Here is a 25149-nt window from a genome sequence, read left to right as displayed (position 1 = left end):
TAAATAAGTATTTCTCACAATTAATGACTGGGAGATGGACGAGCAACTGTAGGTCTGCGGGATCCTCCCCAGGGGCATATTATGAGCATCAGATCATTCATTTCCTGTTTTTCACCATAAACCTGAATATTATGCAGTGAGGCTTTCTGGGGAATTAGTCTCCATTTTCTCCTTCATTATCATCTCTGCTGAGTCAGCAGAGTCATGATGACAGGCTGCCAGATATGAGTCAGAGCGTAAGCAGCTGCAGTTTTATCTCATATGTCTCTGTGTCTTTTGTTTGAGCAGCTAACCTGCTTCTTTTAACCGAGCTAGCCTTGGACTTAAACAGCCAGTTACAGAATTTCTGCTCATGTGCTAAAACTTTCTGGAATCACTAATCTGTGTTACTGAAGCTTTAGTTATCCTAGCTGAAGCTGCCCAGCAGCATACGAGCAATTAAAATCATGTTAGAGCAATAATAGTAATGGCACTACAGTAGACAGTAAGCTCACAGGAAGGAAAGCTGATCTTTGGCTCAGATGCAGTTTCAGTGCTTCCCAATTACAGTTTAAGTAGCTAACCAGATTTACTGCATGAAGCATTCTTGCTGAGTGGAAAAGGGGAGAGAAATTACTCTTATTTGGGTCCCAGCACTTGTGGGTATTAAGGGAAATGACATTGGAAACACTTTGGCTAAACAGACACTTTAACAAGACAAGGCAGAGGTGGAAGTAAAAGCATCAATAGTACTAAAAATAAAAGTAAAGGAATGGGAACATGGGAGTAAGGGAAGGCATGTACACAGAACTCAGTGAAAAGTGGATTCAGTCAAGACAATAGTGTTAAAGATTGAATTGTCTCAAATGCAGGACCCAATGAGACCACTAAGAATGAAAGTTTAAACACTTTTATTCAACATCTGGAGAATCGGAAGCAGCACGGGAACTCGGGGGGAACTGAGGTAACTGCACGGGTCGGAGGAAGGCAATCTGGGAGAGGAGAGATGGGAATTAGTCCAGGTGACAACTTCAAAAAGGAATCACAGAGAAGAGGAGGCAGAGGCGATTGTTCTTGAGTGCTTACTTGTTTGTTCCAAAAATTGTCCAGAGAGGTGTGGGAATGATGGTTCATTGGAATGTTTTTACCAAGGAAGGAGCTGCTGCCAGATTGGGATCTGCCGATGAGTCGAGAGGGTGAGCAGGCAGGTAAATCTGAAGTCGTAGGTTTCCAGTTTATCCTAGAGGTGATGACCAGCTCTGCATGGAAACGGGCTTTATTAAAATGCACTGCACACAGAGGAGCTAGACAAATTCTTAAACTAAGATTCAGAAGCAAGGGTGTGCAAGAGTTAAGTTTAGAGGTATTATTGCAGGGGGTTATCAGTGATGGCATGGCACCGCTTTAGAGGGTTTTTTTTAAGGGAAACAGGAATTCTGCATAGAATTGATAAAAGGTACTAGGGTGAGAAATTAAGTGCAAAAATTGCTGCCTCTTGCAGTCTCGTATCACCATCATATTGACTATCAGCAGAAGAAGAAGATGAAAAAGAAGAAAACATCCAGCAAGGACTGAGCTGCTCACCATCTAATGATGAAATTTACATCTGCTGGGGCACAGAAAGTGTATTCCAGGGTTTAGTCAGCAGCATCACTTTCACTAAGAAGGGATAACATAAGAATCATGTGATCAGTTCTATGACAACTAGAAACTATTGAATAGTTTGACCTACACAAAGCCCAGGATAATGTAGAAATGTTGGTGAATGCAGACTAAAATGATTAAGATGCATATTTTGTGACCAGGACCTACCCCAGCAATGATCATGGACACCACAGTCTGCCCTGCACCAATACATTAATGGATGGATGGATGGATGGATGGATGGAAAAAGGTTTGGGTTTGGCAGACACACAGTGTGCCAAATTAAAAACAACAACAACAACAAAAAGTTAGTCTTTGGTGGTTTCCCGTCCACTTTAACCTAAATAAGTAGACCGGGAAAAAAATCTAATCAATAAAGCAAAGGCCACAGAAAAAGTACCAGAAAAGCAGCTGTGAAGGTCAGGAAAAAAAAAAGGGCTGGCAGTGACAGCAATCCACAGGGCCAACTTTAATTACTTTTTATATATATAAAATGTAAGTAATATTTTTAAGTAAAAATACTGAACTTCGCCTGTCTCCAGTCTAAAAGGGTTTGTGGCTTGACTGAGACGAGAAAATGACAGGACCGCAAATAAACGGAACAAAGTTGGGCGACTTTAAACCGAAAAGCGGTAGTGATGTTACGCAAAGTCTGTTACCACGTGACCTCCGAAGCGGAACAACAATAAAAAGCCCGGGGTCTGTCTCCGAGAGGACAGCTGGAGAGGGCTTCAGGATGTACGTACCTGGAAGCTTCGCGGTGCTCCGTGTTTTGTGGCTGCTCGCCGTGTTTGACACGGTGTTCCCGCTGGACGGCGGCATGCTCTTTCCCCGGGAGTCCTCCTCCAGGGAGGTGAAGGAACTGAACGGGCTGTGGGATTTCAGGGCTGACAGGTCCCCGAAGAGGAACGAGGGCTTCGAGAGGGCTTGGTACAAACGGCCCCTGGCAGAGGTGAGGGGGACGGGAGCTGACGGCAGGACTGAGGAACGAAATCTTTCTTTGACTTACTGCTGACAGGCTGCAGTGGTTACGTACAGTATTACGTACATTTAATCCGAGTCTGTAAACCAGAACCTTTAAACGCCTTACAGTGAGTCTGATACAGACTTATAGCAAAAGTAAATAATCCGAAATAAAAGCTATTAGTGTGCCATAAACTGTGTTAAACAACACAAAGGACACTCACTCACACTCAGTGGTGACAAAATGTTTTAGCTTTGAATTTTTTTTTTATTTTTTAAAGTAACTAAATTAATCAGCAGTGTGATTAAAATTTAAAGGGTTTAGGGGCTTTAAAGGGTTACTGACTCAGCCCCACAATAAGAGTTTGAAAAGCTTTTTCCCACTGAACGTTATTGTCATGGTTGTAACATCTGGTGCTCACACTGTAAATAAAGTTTCTTTTCTTAAACTTTATTTGGACACCACCAGTATACAGAGAAAGGGACAGAAAAGGGTTCAAATATGACAAATGGTGTCATATAGTACAGACAGTCCATATAAAGCATGCATGAGAAAAGAAGGTAGGAATGACCTCCTGTGGCACTCTGTGGTGCATTTGGGTGGGATGAGTCGTGCACTGAATGTGCTCCTGTGTCTCATCGCTGTGTCGTAGAGTGGGTGGGAGACATTATTCATAATGGCCTGCAGCTTAGACAGCATCCTCCTCTCTGACACACCATCAGCAAGTCCACCTCCACTCCCACAACATCACTGGTTTGTGGATCGATTTACTGAGTCTGTCGGCTGCTGCCGCCCTCAGCCTGCTGCCCCAACATGCAACAGCATAGAGGTCAAAAGATGCCTCACTGATCCAAGAACAGATGATTACTGGCATGAAGGAAGATGTGTTGTTTATCCACAGCTTTTTTTTCTTGGTAAAAGATACCCTAGATACTAGTGTTGTAGTCAAGACCACCTAACCCGAGACCGAGACAAGACCAAGACCAGAGGGTATCGAGACCGAGACAAGACCAAGACTATTACGGTACGAGACCAGTCGAGACCAAGACCGAGGGGGGGCGAGACCGAGACAAGACCAAGACCAGTGCCTGACACTACATGACACAATAAAATGTGAAACATGATCAAAATCACTTCTCAAATTGATCTGAAAGATCCGCATTCCCATAAAATTACCCTGATATTAAAAACTCACAGCTCAAATAAATATAACCATCTTTATTTAATACTCCTGGGTGACTTCCATCATTTATCACAGAATGTAAAACAATTATTCATAGTTCATCACAATAGTCTTAACTTTTCTCTGCCTTTCATAAACTATGCATAAAGTTGTGTTGTTTTTAAACCAACAACCTTTGTAAAAATGGGTGCTTTTTCAAAACCACATAGCTAAATGTGTAAAACTGAAAAAATGGCAAACACTCATCGACAGTAAGAACTAAAGCCTTTAATCTTATACAGATTAAAGCTGCAGGATGTAACTTTTATAAAAAATCTGGTTTTTACATATTTGTTAAAACTGTCACCATGTCAGACAGTATGAGACCGATAATCTGCGAAAAATATGGAGCTCCTCCACCTCCTCCCTGAACCGCTACCAGTCAAAAACACCCGGTCAGAGCCAGGAGGAGGGTCTTAGCACTGTCAATCACTCCTGGTGTATGCTGCTCAATGTAGTTGTGTGCAACACTTCAAGATTTGGTATCGATCCTATGTAAAGTAAACACAGGGCCATTATCACTGATACTGATACCAATACTTTTTAATAATTATGAAGAATTTCCATGAAGTTTAACTGGTTTGAGATTTTTTTCCTTTGGATCATTAATTAGTTAAAACCCAGGATAGAATTGGGCAAAGTTTATATGTAAGTAGAAAATACTTTATCAAAATAAAAGTTATTGTTCTGAAACAATAGAACAAAACAATTTTCCCCATACATTGATGTCTGGAATTTTTTTTCATAAATTAAGTGTACAAAATCATCACTCAAGAACAAATGCAAACTTTTTTCCAGGTAGATTTTTCAGAAAGTATAATAAAAAAATTTTATAAAAAATGTCCCTTCATTTACTAATTTTCTACAAATTTAAATTTAAATTTGATTTAAATGTTTCATAGCAAAATCCTTTTTTTTCCCAAATAAAATATGTTATGCATCACATGACAGTATAACAAAACACTGTGGGGAGGGGAGGAGCAAAGTGCTCTGTGCTGTGACAGGAGCGACACTTAGACAGTCAGCTCGCATCTTTGATGAAACCGCAGCACTGCATACAGGAGAGAAACTGAAGCCAAAGTATTGATCTCATTACACCGATATTGATCAATACCAATACCAACGTTGGCATCCATATTATCGATATCAGGATCAATCTGCCCACCACTAGCTCAATGTACTAATGGCGGAGAAACAACTTACTTACTTCTCTGCTGTTACCATTGGTGGTGGCCATGGTAACTTCCGGGTTCTAGCAAGAAATATTTCTCACCCCAGCGCTAACGCTAATGCTAATTAGTAAGCTAATGCTAACCACTAAATGCCGCTCCCACTTGTTAATTGAGTGATGGGGCCTAAGACATAACCAGAAAGCAGTAATCAGTTTTTTGGACGTGTAGTTACATTTCTCGAGGTGCATGTCAGGTTTGCTTCAGAGAGGATTTTCAGTTATACACAAAGGATCAATGCAGAACTCTAAATCAGGCCTTATTAGATTGATAGAATGATCATTTTTGCATATAATCCAGAAAAGTTACATTTATACATCAAGTATTTAATGTGTCCCAGAGTGCCGTTTCCTTCCACTGTGTTTGCAGAAATCACATAAAAAAATACACAACAAAAACATAATCCAGATTACTCGGCAGCTAAAAGCATTTCCTACATTTGAATATCAGCCACCATATTGTGAGCATAAACTATCACGTTTTTAATGCAACAATAGGAAGTGACATCATCTTGCTGGGAACTGTAGTATTTTATTCTTGAAGGCCTCTCATAGCTCTACTGGTGCTGAAAACTAATGTTTGACTATGGCTTTCTGAATACAAGTAGGGCTGCAACTATCAATTATTTTAGTAATCAAGTATTTAATTGATTACTCCGTCAATTAATCAAGTAATTGGATAAGAAATAATTTTTCATTTTAACAATTCATCAGCTTATTTTAACTTCCGTACTGCAGATGTTTCTCTGTGTGAAACAAACAGGGTGGATGGAGCAGCTACAAAGTTCTCTGTTCTTCATGTTGCTGATCAGGTGGTTGATAAAAACATTTTGAAGGAGCCCCTCTGTACTGAAGGGGGTGGGGGGGCACCGAACGATTGCTAGTGCTAATGGCAGCCCCCCTTTCCCCAGTACACTGTGGTTATAGATCTGTTCTGGTGGCTACAGCTGACGTAAAGAAAAAAATAACAGCTGACATCCTCTGCACAACACGCGCGCACATTCAAACATGCGCACTCACAGCACAGAGAAGTAGGGGCGTGAAAAAACATCTCAGCGATCCACTCGTGTTAAAGGGTCGTTTTTGTTTTTTTTGTAAATGCTCCGCTTACACAGAGACACCTGAGCTGCAGAGCTGAAACCAAACATCAAAGCAACAAATTTGTGTCGAGGATTTTTAATAATCGAATTGCGTTATTCCAAGAATCGTTGCAGCCCTAAAACTTGCATTAAATTGTTAGTTTGTGTATCAAAATACATGAAGGTTGGTATTTACCTTTCATGCTGGGATTTTTTTGTTGAATCGGAAGCCTGAAATTTTCCTTTGATCTTCATTTTCCCTCTTACTTCTCTTCGTGTTCATGCCGGTTATTTCGATTTATGCAGCACACGCCTGACCATAGTGAGATCAAACATACACACTGTGAATGAAACTGTCCGTGCTCTGTGGTAGATTGCAAACTGCGGTGAAATGATACAGGCGTAAGCAGCGATAATAGCAGCGACCTAGCCGGGGCGGAGTCTGTGAGGTGCGCTCCTTTGAGAGGCAGAGGAGAGCAATCTTTGTTGGATTTGAATCAGTACGTTTTGCATCCAATAAAAGCAAAGATGTTAACAAATAAATTGGACAGTATTCTGGCAATTTAGTGATATTTCCACAGCTGTGGTCTTGACTGGTCTTGAAATAAAATCCCGAGTCCGCAAGGTCCGAGTCCATGACAAGACCGAGACCAAATGCGGTCGAGTCCATGACAAGACCGAGACCATCAAAAAGCGGTCTCGAGACCGGTCTCGAGACCAAGACCGATCTCGAGTACTACAACACTACTAGATACCCTTGTGAACGGGTACTTGTTTTTTCTCTTATTCATCTTCAGTTTCCAAAAGCATAATTAGATACAGTCACTCGCACTTCATTCCTCTGCAGATAAAATATTTCCCTCAAATGTTACCGGGGCCTGCAATCTGCCCACCTTCAGAGCAGGCGACATTCAGATCCACAAAATAAACATAGCAGCGTTTTTATTTTATAAATTGGTTTGTTGTGCATTGGACTGAATTGCTAAGCAACTGCAAGAGCCTCACGTATGTTAACACAACGGGGAAAATGGTATTTGCTAAAACCCACCGTTCATTACAGTCTTTAACAATCAGCAACAAGTTTTTCTTGCTATGTTGTATGGCGATTTCTCCATAATTCGTGATAGTCTGGTATAATAAGTGTGTTTAGAATTATGCAATGCTGGATTGTGTCATCGTTTCACAGAATAGCATTATCAAGGTGTGACAACAGCAAAAGTGGCCAGTCACTGTGGAGAAAGTTGTCAGATTGTTTCAAAACTTTGATACTATTCTGGCACGCTTGCATTTTAAACATTTCATTGGCTTCAATTTGCCCATTCCTAGCTGTAGCTTCTCACCCCATTAAATAGAGAATCAAAATGAAGTCAAGTACATAAATATGTATATTGTCTACTTTAAAAGTGTTATAATTATGATATCCAGAAGCATCCCCATAATGTTCTGCCTTCTCTTTGTTGTTTCATGCTCCTCAGACTGGCCCGGTGATTGAAATGCCAGTTCCTGCCAGCTACAACGACATCACGCAGGACCCCACACTGAGAGATTTCATTGGCTGGGTGTGGTACGAGAGAGATGTGGTCGTGCCTGCCCGCTGGATCGCCGATGAGGGAACACGAGTGGTTCTTAGAGTGGGAAGTGCTCACTATTATTCAGTAGTGGTGAGTGTCACCTGCATCTTTCTGAGTCAATCCACTCAGTTTGAATAAAGACAAACATAAAAATCATCTTCAGCCCCATTTCCAAAACAAGTGTGGACTGCAGGCAGGCCAGTTTAGATCATGAGCTCATTAAACGTGTGGAGTCATGCTGTTGTAATACCTGCAGACGGTGGTTTGTCATCGTCTCCCCGAAATAAGGAAGGACACATCCTTGCTCCATTTTAACTGCGATTTCATGTCACTCGTTGTAGCTCATATAATAAGGTGATCATTCCCTGTTGCAGTGGGTGAATGGTGTGAAAGTGACAGAGCATGAAGGTGGCCATCTTCCTTTTGAAGCAGAGATTGGCAGTTTAATCCGCAGAGACCCAACCGGGCCGTGCAGAATCACCATTGCTGTCAACAACACTCTGAATCTGGAGACCCTTCCTCCAGGCACCATCCAGTACATGAATGACCGCACCAGGTACCCTCATTCTTCAAGTCATGTTTTTGTCTTCACTGCAGCCTTTCAAGCTCAAAGCTGATCAGTGAGAATTTAGACAGTGAGGACACTGTTTGGTCTGCAGGTATCCTGATGGGTATTTTGTGCAGAACATCAACTTTGATTTCTTCAACTATGCTGGGATACATCGTCCCGTACTGTTGTACACTACTCCTAAGGTGTACGTGGATGACATCACAGTGGAGACTAACTTCATGGATAACACTGGTAAATTAATGCAGTGACTCACAGATGCATGCAATTTATGATCCTTACCAGGACCAGATTTACAACCCTAATTCCAAAAATACTGGTGCAATATTTCAATGAAAACAGAATCCAATGATCTGCAAGTCTCACAAACCCATATTTTATTCACAACAGAACATAGAAAACATATTAAATGTTTAAACTGAGACGCTTGACTATTTCATGACAAATATTAGCTCATTTTGAATTTGATGGCAGCAACACGTATCAAAGTTGGGATGGGGCAACAAAAAGGTGGAAAGTTAAGTGGTACTAAAAAGAAACGGCTGGAGGAACATTTTGCAATAAATTAGGTTCATTGGCAACAGGTGACTAATGTGATTGGGTATAAAAAGAGCATCTTAGTTTTTTGCAGATTGGTGAACCTCTGCCTGTCTGTCTATTAATTGTGAAACAATTCCAGAATAATGTTCTTCAATGTAAAATTGAGAAGACTTTGAATATCTCATCATCTGCAATACATGTCAGCAGTGACTATGCAGCTTGCTATCAGCGCACAGTTCAAAAGCCTGCGTCTCTGATAGTATGGAGGTGCATTTGTGCCTATGGAATTGGCGGCTTGTGCATTATGTAAGGCTCCATCAGTGCTGAAGGGTATGCAGGTTTTAGAGCAACATATGCTCCCATCCAGGTGACGTCTTCTTCAGGGAAGGCCTTGCGTATTTCAGCAGGACAATGTTAAACTGCAAGATGGATCTATTACAGCAGCTTGGATTCATAGTAGAAGAGTCGGGGTGCTGAAGTGGTCTACCTGCAATCCAGACCTTTCACCTACTGAAAACCTTTGGAGCAGAAAATACACAAAGAAGACCCAGGACTGTTGAGCAGTCCTAGAATCAGACTAGAATGGGACAACGTCCCTCTCCCAAAAGTCCAGCAGCTGCTCTCCTCAGGTCCCAGATGTTTGTAGACTGTAATTAAAAGAAGAGGGGATGCTACACAGTAGTAAACACAGTCCTATCCCAACTTTTTGAGACCTTATTTTGTCTTAAAATGTACAGGGGTTGGACAATGAAACTGAAACACCTGGTTTTAGACCACAATAATTTATTAGTATGGTGTAGGGCCTCCTTTTGCAGCCAATACAGCGTCAATTCGTCTTGGGAATGACATATACAAGTCCTGCACAGTGGACAGAGGGATTTTAAGCCATTCTTCTTGCAGGATAGTGGCCAGGTCACGACGTGATGCTGGTGGAGGAAAACGTTTCCTGACTCGCTCCTCCAAAACACCCCAAAGTGGCTCAATAATATTTAGATCTGGTGACTGTGCAGGCCATGGGAGATGTTCAACTTCACTTTCATGTTCATCAAACAAATCTTTCACCAGTCTTGCTGTGTGTATTGGTGCATTGTCATCCTGATACACTGCACCGCCTTCAGGATACAATGTTTGAACCATTGGATGCACATGGTCCTCCAGAATAGTTCGGTAGTCCTTGGCAGTGATGCGCCCATCTAGCACAAGTATTGGGCCAAGGGAATGCCATGATATGGCAGCCCAAATCACTGATCCACCCCCATGCTTCACTCTGGGCATGCAACAGTCTGGGTGGTACGCTTCTTTGGGGCTTCTCCACACCGTAACTCTCCCGGATGTGGGGAAAACAGTAAAGGTGGACTCATCAGAGAACAATACATGTTTCATATTGTCCACGGCCCAGGATTTGCGCTCCTTGCACCACTGAAACCGACGTTTGGCATTGGCACGAGTGACCAAAGGTTTGGCTATAGCAGCCCGGCCGTGTATATTGACCCTGTGGAGCTCCCGATGGACAGTTTTGGTGGAAACAGGAGAGTTGAGGTGCACATTTAATTCTGCCGTGATTTGGGCAGCCGTGGTTTTATGTTTTTTGGATACAATCCAGGTTAGCACCCGAACATCCCTTTCAGACAGCTTCCAGCTACCAGTCAAAAGTTTGGACACAGTGTCCAAACTTTTGACTGGTACTGTACATGAAAACAGAACGTGCATTTTACACAGCGTCAGTTTTTTTTGGAATTGGGTTTATACAAAAAGGCACAGTGAGTGAATAGCTTTCACATCATATACATACATTGAATGTGCAGTTTCTGTCTATCAGACATTGTTGTTTCCTCTGGGTTGTAGGTCTTGTCAGATACAAAGTATCTGTTCAAGGTGCTACCACAGCCACCCTGAAGGTTACTCTGATGGACAAAGATGGCCACTGTGTGGCCTCCTCCAGCGAGCCATCTGGAGTGCTCAAAGTGGTAGATGTGAAGCTGTGGTGGCCATACTTGATGCACGAGAATCCAGGCTACCTTTACTCTATGGAGGTAAGACAGCACGCTAATGTACATGTAGGTGTGTTTCTGCAGTGTGACATGGTTTGACTACATGGCCATTAGATTTGTGAGGCTCATCAGGCGGGTGTGTTAAGGCCTGTATTACGAAACAGGATTTTGGCTGCTCCAGGTAATTTCAGGGTTAACCCTGCGTTTTCCTTACCGTGAAGGTGGATCACTTCTTACCAGGGTATATGGTACTGCCCCAGAGCAGTTCCAGTAGGTTCCACATTGGAGATCAGTAGGTATGAAATCACTGCCTAATGACCAGTCAATTCTCTAGAAAATGGCATCACCATTCCATACCACCTATCAAATTTGTACGTAGACTAAGCCTATGATTGAATTCTGTTTTTGTATTTAATCTTCACTCTCAAACCCTTAAACGGCACTGAATCTGAAGCGGAAAGAATAAAAACTAAAACTGTCGGGAGCCGGTTATGTTCAGAGTTTGAGTTTAAAATCAGCTGAAAGTGCCACATTTTCACTGGAACTGCAGCTACTAGAACACGAACACACACCAAGAAACCTGTTTTAATCGATAAAATTAATTTAACTTTGATCTACTGACAAACTGAAGCCATTTCCATGTCTTTCGTGTTAGGCTGTGGGGCAGTAACCTTTTTAAGTTTTAAATGTATCCAATTTAAAGTTTCAAAGTTCTAATATGCAGCCGTCACCTTTTAGAAATAAACAGCAGCAATGAGAGCGCATTCAGTGATAAAATAATTAACTGTAATTAAAAGGTTTATTTTACTGCTCTGTGCACTAAATCACCAGATTAATAATTTTTCTGCAGCATTAATTGTGTGTCTATAGATTTATTTATTTTTTTTAATCACTGTTTTATCATTAGCCAATAATGTCTCTGATTGGAGTAGGTGGCACTTACAGGGAGCATATTCTGTGGAAGAAAAGTCATATAAAAATATCATAAAATGACCCTTTAAGATTGGTGAGATGCTGCCAACACCACCCCCTTCATGTGAATGCACAAGCAAAGTCTTGGTTAACTTAGCAAGATAAAAACCATCTTTGTGTGACTGTTTATCCTGAATGCCAACGTTATGGTGAGTGAATCCAGACAACCTGGTTATATTGAACTCCTTATACAGGGCCCAGAAGACTGCATCCTCTCAGGTTAGGAGATGTTAATGTGCAGATATTTAAGAATAAACTAAAACTATCCAGTGCTGTAACTTCAAGTTCAGTGGACTAAAATTAGATTGAGTGCCTGGTCACTTAACCTTCCTTTATGCCTTCCTTCCTTCGCTTATCTGGGGTCTGAGGTCACGGGGGCAGCAGACTAAGCAGAGAAACCCAGACTTCCCTCTCCCCAGCCTCCTCCTTCAGCTCATACAGGGGGAAATGAGGAATTCCCAGGCCAGCCAAGAGATATAATCTCTCCCCGGGGTCTACCCCAGGGCATCCTCCTGGTAGGACATGCCTGGAACACCTCATCCAAGAGGTGTCCAGGAGACAACCTAGTCAGATGCCCGAACCACCTCAACTAGCTCCTTTTGATGTGGAGGGGTAGCGGCTCTACTCTGAGCCCCTCTCAAATTACTGCACTCTTCACCCTATCTCTAAGGGAGAGGCCAGCCACCCTTTTGAGGAAGTTCATTTCCACCACTTGTATCCACAGTCTCGTTCTTTCGGTCATGACCCAGAGCGTGTGATCATAGGTGAGGGTAGGAATGTAGATAGACCAGTAAATCGACAGCTTTACTTTCACGCTCAGCTCTCTCTTCACCTTGATGGGCTGGTACACCATCTGCGTCACTGCAGCTGCAGCCTCAGTCCATCTGTCAGTCCTGTTCCCTCACTCATGAACAAGACCCTGCAGTCAAATGTGTTCTCCAGGTCTACAAAACGCATGTAGACTGTGAGGAGATGGGTAAACGCCCACGCACACTCGAATATCCTTGAGAGGATGAAGAGCTGGTCCAGCGTTATGCAACCAGGATGAAAACTGCATTGTTCCTTCTGAATCTGAGGTTCAAATAACAGATGAACTCTCCTTTGCAGCACCCTGACATACTTTACTGTAGATCTTCCTGGGGAGGCTGAGGAGTGTGACACCCCCAGTAGGGACCCTCTGGTCCCCCTTCTTGAAGATGGGAACCACCACCTACTCAGTCTACCAATCCAGAGGCACTGCACCAGATCTCCACCCAACATTGCAGAGGCATGTCAACCAAGACAGCCTTACACGATCCAGAGCCTTCAGGAACTCTGAGCGAATCTCATCCAGCCCAGTGGTCCTGCCACCAAGGAGTTGTTTAAGTACCTCAGTGACCTCACCCTCAATGATGGGCGAGTTGTCCGCCTCATCCCCCGAATCTGCTTCATCTACAGAAGGCATATCAGTGGGATTAAGGAGGTCCTCGAAGTATTCCTTCCTCCCCTCAAATATATCCTCAGTTGAAGTCAGCAGCGCCCCACCTGCACTATACACTGCATGAGTAGAGCACCAATTTCCCCTCCTGAGCCTCTGAAATCCCACAGGCTAACCAAGCCCGATAAGATTCCTTCTTCACCTTGATGGCTCCTTTCACCTACAGTGTCCACCATTTGTTTTGGGGATTACCACCATAACAGGCACCAACCACCTTGTAGCCTCAGCTCCGTGCTGCAGCCTCAACAATGGAGGTGTGGAGCATGGTCCATTCAAACAGTGTCTTCAGCCTTCCTTGGAATGCTGTCGAAGTTCTGCTGGAGGTGGGAGTTGACGATCTCGCAGACTGGGGCCTCTGCCAGGCGTTCCCAGCGAACCCTCACTATATGTTTAGATGCACCAGGTCTGTCCAGCATCCTCCCCTGGCCACGTGATCAAACTCACCACCAGGTGGTGATCATTTGACAGTTCAGCTCCTCTCTTCACCTGAGAGTGAACATATGGGCACAGATCTGATGATACTGTTACAAAATCTATAACTGACAACATTGAAATTAAATTTCAGCCTCGGGAATTCATTAGCTAAATCTCATTTAGGATTTTGAAATTAACCTCTTTTACTTTAGGAGGAAAAGGAAGTGAAACTTTCCCACAAGCACAGGAAAAACTACACTTGGAAGATGGTGACTAGTGCAGCTGCAGCAATAGCTTTGCTCCAGCTCATTGATAAGAAAGATATAGTCAGCTATGGAAGTACTAAGTACTAAGCAAGTTTCAATTCACAGTAATAACATCCAAATTATTATCCTCAAATTATCTTTAAACACACGTTACCATTTTGTCTAAGACAGCTGGCACTGCTGTTGTGAAGTCTTTGTCCCGTAGGCTAAAATGTTTCCTGTGGCTAATTTGTCAACAAAATCTAATGTTGCGTTTTAACATTTTAAATAAATGGTGTTGGTACTGACTATTAAAGTTCTGGTATTGTGACTTCTCTAGCTTTAAGGGTGTAGTTTTGTTTGCTTTGTTAGATACTTTCTGAAATATCTACCAAAATCCCTGTTACTGTGTCTGCTGAAGAAGATATAAGGAGCGATATTTCTAACATTTGCTCTTCAACATCTAGGTCTACCTAATTGCAGTCAGTGAGTCATCAGCATCTGAGGATGTGTACACTCTGCCAGTCGGCATCCGCACAGTCAACGTTACCAGCACCCAGTTCCTCATCAACAACAAGCCGTTTTATTTCCATGGGGTCAATAAGCATGAGGACTCTGATGTGAGTACCACTAGAGGGAAGCAAAACCTTTGCAGAGGTCTCTGTTTCATTCCTCTTTGATGCACCATGTCAGCACTAACTCAAATGGCAATTTCAGGAACATTTTAGCAAAAAAAAAAAGTGGCCTTAATTCAGTGACCTGATCTTAGATTTTCTGGTTTTAATGTGTTGTAGATTCGAGGTAAAGGCTTGGACTGGCCCCTAATGGTCAAGGACTTTAACTTAATGAAGTGGTTGGGGGCCAACTCGTTCCGTACCAGCCACTACCCCTATGCTGAGGAGATCCTGCAGATGTGTGATCGCCATGGCATTGTGGTGATAGATGAGTGCCCAGGGGTGGGCATCAAAGACATGTAAGGGTCACCGCACACATCTGTGACCTTTGGGTATGCTTGTGGGTTCAGTGAAGTCAGACATGTGAAATCCTGTTGGTCACAGTGCATGAAGACATGGAGAAGCTTACACAGTGATGTGGCACTGCTGTGACTCAGCACGAGGGAATATGTTTGCATTGGATATCTAAATCGAAGCTGGGTATACAGTGTCCAATTTAAGTTTAGTTTAGTTTTTTGTTTTTTTAACTATTTTTGGACCACAATGTGACCAGCCAATAGGTCACGTCATCATGGGGGAGCTTTGAGTGGATTCCAACAAAGAAGAAAATCTGGTGTGGCAGCAGAGGCTTGTTTGTATGATTATAGCTAGCTGCTATCATGACATATTCTATTGTGTCTTGACAAGTGACAGAAAGGAAACAGCAGAGAAATTGTGATCATGTATCACATGGTACAACTCAGTGGGTATTATTGAGTCTATCAGTATCAAATTTTAAATCATACCCAAGTTACCCATACCCATGTCACACAGTGTAGCTGACAATAAGATAATGAGAGAGCTAAAATTTAAGTCTGTAGCTGCATTAATGTATTAGTCTGTTTAAAGGCCTGACCATGTTGCACACCAAAGTCTGCAAAACATTCATGTTTAAAGTGGACTCTGGTTTGGAAAATACACGAGAATCATAAATATACTATCAATAATTTTACAATGCGTTAAGATGCACAAACCAATTTCTATGTGAAGTTAAGGCAGTTAAAATAATTAAAAGAAACTGACAGTGCTTTAAGCCTTTGTGCATATGTCTAAATTAATTCTGAGCACTTTTTTTTGGAGGGCAAACATTTGCCCTCAAGTTTGTCCACTTCTTTGTTCATTCCTTCACATCAATTCCAATAGTTTCATCAATCTCTCTCCAGGAATTTACTGACATTTGTGAGTGCTTATATTGATGCTGTGATTATTGTTCCTTATATTGAGACAACGATTGTTATTCCTTTGCTGATGAGTTCAAAAACTGTGGCGAAAAAGTAGACGGAAACGCACCAGAAGAATTGACAGTACTGATCAAGCAGTTGCTGGCAGCATCGATGTGATGTGTTGTTGATTTCTAGGGAGGTGCACGTCATGATACGACTTGGGTTTTCAGAGGGGTTTGCAGCTTCACTTCTTTAAGTGTTAATGTTGTCGTCTGATGTGTAACCAAAAAGATGGATCTAATTTGTCAGTCTTTCAGAGGCTGAGTTGTGGGGTTTTTTTTTTTTGTGCCTTGCTGATATAGTCGCAGTTTTGGAAACGCCTCTCTCTCCCATCACCTGGTTGTCATGGATGAGCTTGTGCGCCGGGACAAGAACCATCCCTCTGTGGTCATGTGGTCAGTAGCCAATGAGCCTGCTGCAGAGATGCCACCTGCTGAATTTTATTTCAAGTGAGTACTGGTAATTTTTCTTTTGATTGATTGGGGATTGATCGGATTATAGCTACACTTCAATAGTCATCACTATGCAGACAAGCAGCTTGATGCTAGATTGTTCAATTTATTTTTAAAATATGAACTCTAATGTGCGCTCTAATGTTTATTCTACTTCTTAAATATGCTTTGTCACGCTGAAAGCCTAACAGAATAGTTTCTTCAGATTAAAGTGGTACTTGTGGCTGCTCCCTTATTTCCCACGGGGTCACCATAGCAGATGGATCCGTTGAGGCCGGGTTCGCAGCCTTGAACTGGGGCGCTTTCATGTATAAGGCAAATGTGTTAACCACTATACCGTGGAACCATTGGTTTCTTCAGGTTAAAGTACTAGTTTAAAAGAAACGTGTCTGTCACTGATTATGGAACATTGTAACCATCCATCTGATAATCCTGTTGACTTCTCACTTACAGCAACATCACCTACATTTGTTTTCGTTGCAGGACTTTGATAAAGCACACCAAAGCTCTGGACCATACCCGACCCGTCACCTATATAACAGACAGTAACTATGCCAGGGACAAAGGGGTGAGTTTCTATACCCTTCACCTAAATCTCAAAACACATTAAACTAAAAAGGCTTTGATTAGTTTCCGGATGTTTTTTGACATGGTACTTTAGCTTCCTCCCACACCCCGAAGACATGTATGGGTTAAGTTAATTGGCTATTCTAAATTGGCCGTAGGTGTGAATGGTTGTCTCTGTGAGCCCTGCGACAGACAGACCTGTCCAGTGTGTAGCCTGCCTCTCACCCTATGAAAGCAATAGATAGGCTCCAGCCCCCTGTAATAAGTGGAAGAGGATGGATAGATGCACATTATCAGTAATTATTTGGTTGGTGTACACAATATCTCAGAGCTTTGAGAGTCAACACCCTCTGAAATTCTTGCACAGTGAGCAAACATAGATTTCTGGGTCTAATAGCAGTAGCAGCAGGGTGGTCTAATGTATGCCAGCTCCAGAGGGGAGGCTTCTGGGGCCGTCAAGCACGATCTGTAGGGGAATTTAATGACCAGCAACAGGCCTCCCCATCTTTAAAATATATCAAAATACATCAAAAAAGAAGATTTGAAATATGATTTCAATGCAGCACTCAGTGCTGTAAGTCAGAATGTGTTGTTTGACCTGATGTTCTCAGGAAATGAAACCATTTCCTTTATGAATCAGGTGAGTGCCCAATCAACAGTAAGTAAGCAAGATCTTATTGACCCTTATGTCTGGCCAAGTAGTTGATATTTCTGATATAGTGAAGAATATTTTAGAGTGTAGGTAGTAGCTAAACTCTGCCCGCTACTCTGCAGTCACTAACTGTAGCTGCTACTTTCTTGAGCTAAAGGCCAACAACACTGTTGATGGCTGCCACTTATCTAGTTCCATATACTGATAAAATTGCAGAAAGTGACATTTCCCAATGTTTCATGGGAAAATATTTCAAATTTTTGCCTGACAACTAATATGCTGTAAGAATATTTGGCTTGTATATAAAGCCAAAGCCAATAAAGGAAACTTCACGGTTTTCTTGCAGCCTTTAAAATAATAAGAAACTGTCATACCCATGTTGAAGAACACTTTTTAAAATGTTTCTTTTCCTCTCTCTAGGCTCCCTATGTAGATGTAGTGTGTGTAAACAGTTACTTCTCCTGGTACCATGATCCAGGCCAGCTGGAGGTCATTCCCATCCAACTCAACACTCAGTTTGAGAACTGGTACAGAAAGTACCAGAAACCCATCATCCAGAGTGAATATGGAGCAGATGCAGTGGCAGGGCTTCACACAGTGAGGACACACACACACACACACACTAATCCGCCTGTACTGCATATTTACCAAGTCTTACACTCACTCTTCAGGATCCACCTGTGATGTTCTCTGAGGAGTACCAAGGTGCTCTCCTGCAGAACTATCACGATGTGTTAGACCAGAAGAGGAAGCAGTACGTTGTTGGTGAACTGATCTGGAACTTTGCTGACTTCATGACTGCACAAGGTACTGCAGCTTCAAACTACAACAACCTGTAGAACCAGAACTGCTTCCAACATTTATATAGTACTCCTGATAGAAAGCAGATAGTATATTCTTTGCTTTGTCTAAAGATAAAAGATCTTTTCCTCCTAGGTGATGGTTTACATCAGCAGATGAGCAGAAAAATTAAAAGGAAATCTAGGCTAAGAAACCAAATAACAGCATAGCTGAGTTTCCAGATCAACTGCTATATGAAAACTATGGCCCCTCTGTCTTGTGTCTGCAGCAATCCATCGTGTCATTGGGAACAAAAAGGGTATTTTCACCAGGCAAAGGCAGCCCAAAGCAGCAGCCTTCATCTTGAGGAAGAGGTACTGGAGACTGGCTAATGAGACGGGCAGACTGCCTCCTTGGACTAAATACCCCTGTTCACTCTGAAACAGCTGAAACCGTGTTGAAGGTAACCAGTCTGGGACATGCTTAGTCCCATGCAAGCAGTAACCTGAACAAACTGGCATTCCATATGTAAAATGTGTGTGTATGTACTGATTATATGTACACTAATTAATAGTTTAATTCCAGCAGTAGGGAATATATTGTAGGACCTTTTTAGACCATTTTTGCTGATAGAATACAGCCTTTTGTTTCTTACCTGTGGGGCAAGGCACATTTCCTAATTACCAAAGCAAGCAGCCTCCTCAGGAGAACTGATTTACACCCTTATTTTAAGAGTGTAAATAATCCAAATGTCCAACCAGAGTAAACATCCTACTAACACTTCTGTCCATGGTTGCCTTAATATTCCTGCCCAGCTAACATGCCTGTAGGGCTGTGAGGGGAGGGCAAACCTACACTCATCCCATGTAGCCCCTAACTGGGTGTGCCCACACGTAATTTGGGGCCCATATATGGGTTTTCTGTGGGCTTGCCCATTTATAAAAAAAAAAAAAAAAAAAAAGATGTGACCCGTGTAGGCTAGCCCAAATTCCCCCAGTGGGAATTCTGACAGTGGACAGTCCACTGTGGGCCCACAGTGCCCGCGCATGGGGCCCAAGGGGGCATGTTTGGGCTAAGAACACTTTGCTGCAAAAGTTCTTCTGCAGATCTTTTACTAACATCTTGCCAACTTTTTTTTTTTTTTTTTTTTTTTTTTGGACTTTTCCATATCCAGGCAGAAGTTTTCAGTCTCATCGAGTCCAACCCCGGTGAGGTTCACCAGCAGTTTCTGCTTGATATTTGATCAACACTCTGACTGTGAGAATGGTGCAAATCAGACTTTCTGCCTGAGGATCCTCTGAGGATGCAGTATGATCAAAAGGCTCCAGCGCTGATTGTTGTTCATCTCAAGTGACCTCTGAGTCATTTTCCATCAGTTGAATGTTTCCCTGTGCTGCTTGTTCAAATTCAGAACCTGCTGCTTGTCATGTTGATTATGGATTGTTTTTCTTTAAAAAGAAAGACGATCTCTAATTTCGGAGTTCAAAAAAGTTGTGTCCTGTTAAATTTTGAACTCTTTAAAGTCGCGCACACACTGGAAGCGATTCGCTTGTTGCACATCGCTTTGCAGCTGAATGATAGCTGCTTGCAGACATTCCAGCCTCCGGTTGCCTAGGTGACTCTCTAACGTGTTTACTACCAGGTCATTTTGTCAATCAGTGGTATTCTTCACTCTCATTGGTAGTTGCTTCAGTCGCTCGCCTTAAAGTTCAGAAGAGTTCCTCGTGCCCGCTGTGCTGCCAGCACTTTTTTTTTTTTTTTTTTTTTGCTTAAAGTTGCCAAATATTGTTCACTTTCTACGGTCTTTCGCCACAACGCTGTGAATCACTTCCAGGGTGTACACGGCCTTTAAAGGAATTCCAGTCACCATGAAATGACACACATTGAATACAAAATAAAATAAAGTTACAACTGTTTTAAAATCTAGAAGAGTAAGTCTCATCTATCTGATTGTGGTCATAAGATTGTTTTTCTTATATTTCTATTTTATTTTTTTATTTTTTGCTTCATTGGATGAGAGTTATATTGGGTACACCTTGCTAGTACCAGGATGAACCCCTGTTTGTCTTCAGAACTGCCTGAGCTCTGGCAGAGTACCCTGTGGTCATAAAGGAATGGACATGGTCAGTAACAATGATGTAGGTTGTAGCATTTTAAACGATGCTCACTGGATATACACTCAAAGGCCACTTCGTTACACACGTCATGTGTTTACCCCATTTTGAGACCTGCTGTGGACCAGATGATTTTATTTCCTGATACATAAACCATATAAGTGAAAGAGAGTGGAATTACTTTTTAAGTGATTGTCTATATGTAATAGGCCCTACCATGAGTGTGTATTTGAAGGTGTTTGATTTTTATCACACAAAACATTAACTGTACTTTAAATTGCACTTTGCAGTTTTAATGCCACAAATAAGGTTGTCATAAAACAATAGTGACTATTTCATAGAACTTCACACGTGTGAACACCATAAACAAAGTGTCCGTCATATTAAAATGATAATGCAGGAAAATGTCTCTGAGATGTTTAAGAGGTTGGAATTTTTCCACATCTTTCCTCTTCAATCAGATAAGCCAGCATCAAGTTATTCCAAAGTACTCCTGAATTAAATGAAGTCAAGTTGTCCAGTGCTGTGAGTGTTGTGCGTTGACACAGGTGATCTCAGGTGAAATTAGAAGGGCACTCAATAGAGCGCATACCTCCTCCACCCCAAATCTTCTGTGTGCCAACACCACGCTGCAGTAGGTACCACCCAATGTTGTCATATGCCATCATAAATTAGTAGATCACAAAGACTAGAAACGTATTTTATTCACTTTTAAAAACTGTAAAAAAGATTTGTATTTTTATTCAAAAAAATTAGATCCACATGAACAGATAATGGCATCTGTAGTCCAGATATATTTTATTCAGTTTATGTATCCTGATAGCATCCTTAAATAAATGGAAAAAAAAGAAAACATTTGCTGAGATATGAACTGTATATGTGATATTTGTGTAGGGTTTGTGTTCACTCTGCATTGTATTTTAATTTAAAATAGAAAAAAACAATGAGTTACCAACAGTAACTGTTCATGCCTGAGTACCAGATTTCATTGAGATAGATGAAAATTTTACTGAGATATGAATTTTAAAAATTTCACGAATAATTTTTGAACATTTTTGGTGACCTTGACCTTTGACCTTTCAAAAGAAATTTGTTCTTAGGCCGCTAAGAAATATTTCCACAAAGTTTCATCAACTTTGTTCAAAGTTTTTTATAGTTATATTGCTAACACAAACCAACCAACCAACAGGAGTGAAAACATGACCTCTCTGCACCTACTGGGTGAGGTAAAGAAAGAAAAGAGGGCAGGCTCCTCCAGCACACTGTAACCTCATAGCAGCTCCTCAGGGTAAGGAGGTGATCAGGTTCAGAGGTGACTCTCCATCTCCTTTGTCAAGGAGAGTCCTGATCAATGGGCACTTCCATGGAATCTCAAGACTCCGACCTGAAACAGAGATGTTACTGCATTAAATCAAAAACTATTGATGCTCAGTGACCATAATGAATATAAAAATACTGCTGTAACACATTAGTAAATAATACATTCAATAAATTATCTATCTTACACAGTGTGTCCAACCTTTTTTTTTTTTCTTTTCTAATCTTCTGATTTATCAATCTTGACTTCTTCGCTTACAGCGAAACAACCCCGAGCATGTCCAATCTCATCTGATAACTGGACGGGAGAGCACCTGGGAATACCAGAAGGAGAGCATATTTTTCCCATGCTGGCTTCTCTTCATTGGCTCCCTGTTACATCCAGAATCAGATTTAAATCCTTTCTCTCACATACTGTCTTGAATAATCATCTTATCTTAAAGACCTCATGGTACCATATCATCCCAATAGAGCACTTCGCTCTCAGACTGCAGACTGGCTTACTTTTTAAGATTAGGCTTAAAACTTTGAAATGAAATGTGAGGTCAAGTTAACATCTCAAAGGGAAACAGAGGCCTCGATCGGATTACATATCTAGACGAGACTTTCTAGAACTGGGATCTAGTTTCATTTGCGGATGAATATCAGTCGATGACGCGTCCACGGTATAAAAGCTCCCGGTCCCCTTGGCAACTACAGTTGGAGGGTGGTGTTTCTGTTGTTAAGTCAGGAAAGCTACCAAAATAATTGTAAGTACGTTTATCCATTTTTAAACGCCTTACGGTATATATTTCTGTCATCTTTAACAGCTCTAACGCTGCTCTGTGAAACACTTTAACTGTTATCCCCTTTATTTATTTTTGACCTGCTAGCCAACAGTTATGTGATTGTGACGAGTGACTGAGGGGTATATTGGCTAGCTACCCTTATAACCGTTCTTAATCGAATAATGTCGTTATATTACATTTGAAGCGAGATGCCATCTTTCCTTTGAACAGTGCTGTGAGCAACGTTTGCTATCGTTATCTGGTAGAAATGGCTGCCGTCCATTAGGGTGTAACGTTAGCTGGAAAAAAGGAAGGCAAACAACAATAGCTTATTTTAAAATGGCGCTGCTGTGGTAGGAAACCGGTGTATGACCTATACATAAGCCAATTTAATAATTGTGTATTTCTAAAACGAAGAAATAATCAAATTACTGCTTACAGCGTTGATGTATTGTGCTATATTTTAAATGACAAATATACAGTTTCATGGCAGGCTGATCAAATCCATTCTTGAGCAGTCATACCTGACATAGGGGGTAATTTTTGCTGTGGACTGTATGTTTTGATATTAAAAATATGGAATTTGTTTATCACAGGAGCAAAGATGCAGATCTTCGTCAAGACCCTCACTGGCAAGACCATCACCCTGGAGGTTGAGCCCAGCGACACCATTGAGAATGTGAAGGCCAAAATCCAGGACAAAGAAGGGATTCCTCCTGACCAGCAGAGGCTGATCTTTGCTGGCAAGCAGCTGGAAGATGGCCGCACCCTGTCTGACTACAACATCCAGAAGGAGTCCACCCTCCACCTGGTCCTCCGTCTGAGGGGTGGCATGCAGATCTTCGTCAAGACCCTCACTGGCAAGACCATCACCCTGGAGGTTGAGCCCAGCGACACCATTGAGAATGTGAAGGCTAAGATCCAGGACAAGGAGGGCATTCCCCCTGACCAGCAGAGGCTGATCTTTGCTGGCAAGCAGCTGGAAGATGGCCGCACCCTGTCTGACTACAACATCCAGAAGGAGTCCACCCTCCACCTTGTCCTGCGTCTCAGGGGTGGCATGCAGATCTTCGTCAAGACCCTCACTGGCAAGACCATCACCCTGGAGGTTGAGCCCAGCGACACCATTGAGAATGTGAAGGCTAAGATCCAGGACAAGGAGGGCATTCCCCCTGACCAGCAGAGGCTGATCTTCGCTGGCAAGCAGCTGGAAGATGGCCGCACCCTGTCTGACTACAACATCCAGAAGGAGTCCACCCTCCACCTGGTCCTGCGTCTCAGAGGCGGTCAATAAATGATTACATGTTTTTATTTACTTTGCATCAGAACCTAACTGAATAAAAGATCAGATTAAATAATAGGTGGTTTCCTTTAATTTACACCCCACATTATTTTATATACAGCTTTATTAAAATGCACTTGCATGATGCTGCCTTATAGTGCTGAATATTACTTCAGTGATGTGTTCTGTTAAAGAAAATTGGTTTTGAATGGATTAATAAAATTTTGAATGAGCTCAGATTCTGTTCACTCTTTAAATATTGATGTTTGCTTCTGTGTTGCATTCCATTGTTAACATTTGACAGCAGTTCAGGATTCCACACTTAAAAAAAAAAAAAAATAAATAAAATAAGTGAGAAGCCATCTTTTGTGAATAATCTGAAGAAAATGAGCATGTCAGATGTTGTTTAGTAGGTTAACTGAAACTCTGGAGCTGATGAAACAAAACCTGTAGTGAGTTTTACATGATTCATCACCACCTAGCAAGGTGAACTTTGTGATTCAGTGTTAGAAGTTAACCTGAGTCCATCCAGAAATGTAAAATGCCACAGGAAGCCACTAGATGTCAGCAGCAGTTCTCCAATACTCTGGTTACATGAGGCTGCAGACCCAAGGTGTTCCATTAAAACCTAGTCCAGAAATCATAAATGGTTTACTGAAAGCAAAAGCCAGAGGTGAGAGTATATGAACAGTTTTAGAAAAGTTGCATTCAAATGATTAGTATTCATTTGAATGATTAGCCCTAAGAATGAAATACCATGGAAGTCAAAGAAAAGTTAGAATATTTGCAGAGATTATACTTTTCAAAGACAGGTCAGGAGAGGGAACAATAGTAAATAATTTTGTTCAGATTTTATAATTGTTTCAATTACTAATTCACAGAATAAATTATTTTGATATTTGAATGATAGTCATTTGAACTCTTCCAATGCAGTGTTATTGCACTGGAAGAGTTTATGTGCAACCAGCTTTCACCAATAAAATTGGGACATTATGTAAAATGTAACTAAATGCATTGATTGGAAAAATAACGATGAAGACAATATATCAGGTGTTCAACATGAGAAATTTTACTGTATTTTGAAATATATGCCCATTTTCAATTTGATGCCTGCTACATTTTGCAGAAAAGGTGAATCAGGGCAAAAAGAATCTGGCCACAAAAAAAAAAGCATAAAAAGAGCCTCATACTGAAGTAAAGTTTTTAGCACCACTCTGTAAGTGCATGTATGGGCAAAGAGTTCAGTGATGTAAAACTACTTATTCATGAAAAAATTACAAATTTGGGGAGTACATCATCTACAGTTTGAAGCATTGTAAGAATAACAGAATCTGGAGAAATGTATAAAACCTACCTTTCACAATATTTTGGTGGGACAGTAGTGCACT

At 41.6% G+C, this 25149-nt stretch overlaps 2 protein-coding genes and 1 long non-coding RNA gene across 3 annotated transcripts; 2 read left to right on the top strand and 1 right to left on the bottom strand.

Moving 5' to 3' along the window:
* Nucleotides 1-776: 776 nt before the first annotated feature.
* Nucleotides 777-2493, bottom strand: LOC115792638 (uncharacterized). The gene is made up of 5 exons (XR_004021051.1): nucleotides 2370-2493; nucleotides 1792-1823; nucleotides 1564-1638; nucleotides 1066-1238; nucleotides 777-971 (listed from the first exon to the last, which is right to left on the bottom strand). It is a non-coding gene; the product is annotated as an uncharacterized LOC115792638 (long non-coding RNA).
* On the top strand, nucleotides 2271-20207 carry LOC115792632 (beta-glucuronidase-like). Its single transcript, XM_030747245.1, has 13 exons — nucleotides 2271-2575; nucleotides 7592-7777; nucleotides 8062-8243; nucleotides 8347-8489; nucleotides 10641-10828; nucleotides 14362-14514; nucleotides 14689-14867; nucleotides 16133-16279; nucleotides 16766-16850; nucleotides 17922-18098; nucleotides 18173-18308; nucleotides 18571-18744; nucleotides 19450-20207. The coding sequence occupies exons 1-12, from the start codon at nucleotides 2360-2362 to the stop codon at nucleotides 18720-18722; spliced, it is 1944 nt and encodes a 647-aa protein (XP_030603105.1). The 5' UTR covers nucleotides 2271-2359; the 3' UTR covers nucleotides 18723-18744; nucleotides 19450-20207.
* Nucleotides 20208-22316: 2109 nt separating this feature from the next.
* LOC115792635 (polyubiquitin-B) lies at nucleotides 22317-23837 on the top strand. The gene is made up of 2 exons (XM_030747250.1): nucleotides 22317-22461; nucleotides 23076-23837. Exon 2 carries the CDS (start codon nucleotides 23084-23086, stop codon nucleotides 23771-23773), a length of 690 nt encoding a protein of 229 aa, XP_030603110.1. The 5' UTR covers nucleotides 22317-22461; nucleotides 23076-23083; the 3' UTR covers nucleotides 23774-23837.
* Nucleotides 23838-25149: the final 1312 nt, after the last annotated feature.

This window comes from Archocentrus centrarchus, chromosome 14 (assembly GCF_007364275.1).
Source record: "Archocentrus centrarchus isolate MPI-CPG fArcCen1 chromosome 14, fArcCen1, whole genome shotgun sequence".
Taxonomy (NCBI): domain Eukaryota; kingdom Metazoa; phylum Chordata; class Actinopteri; order Cichliformes; family Cichlidae; genus Archocentrus; species Archocentrus centrarchus.
This window is presented reverse-complemented; position numbering and strand designations above follow the sequence as displayed.

Excerpts from the sequence above, each read along its gene's own strand:
- LOC115792632 (XM_030747245.1), top strand. The coding sequence starts at position 2,360 with ATGTACGTACCTGGAAGCTTCGCGGTGCTCCGTGTTTTGTGGCTGCTC. Across the intron at positions 7,778-8,061 it reads CTCACTATTATTCAGTAGTG|TGGGTGAATGGTGTGAAAGT; the intron begins GTGAGTGTCACC and ends TCCCTGTTGCAG. Across the intron at positions 16,280-16,765 it reads CCTGCTGAATTTTATTTCAA|GACTTTGATAAAGCACACCA; the intron begins GTGAGTACTGGT and ends TTTTCGTTGCAG.
- LOC115792635 (XM_030747250.1), top strand. The coding sequence starts at position 23,084 with ATGCAGATCTTCGTCAAGACCCTCACTGGCAAGACCATCACCCTGGAG.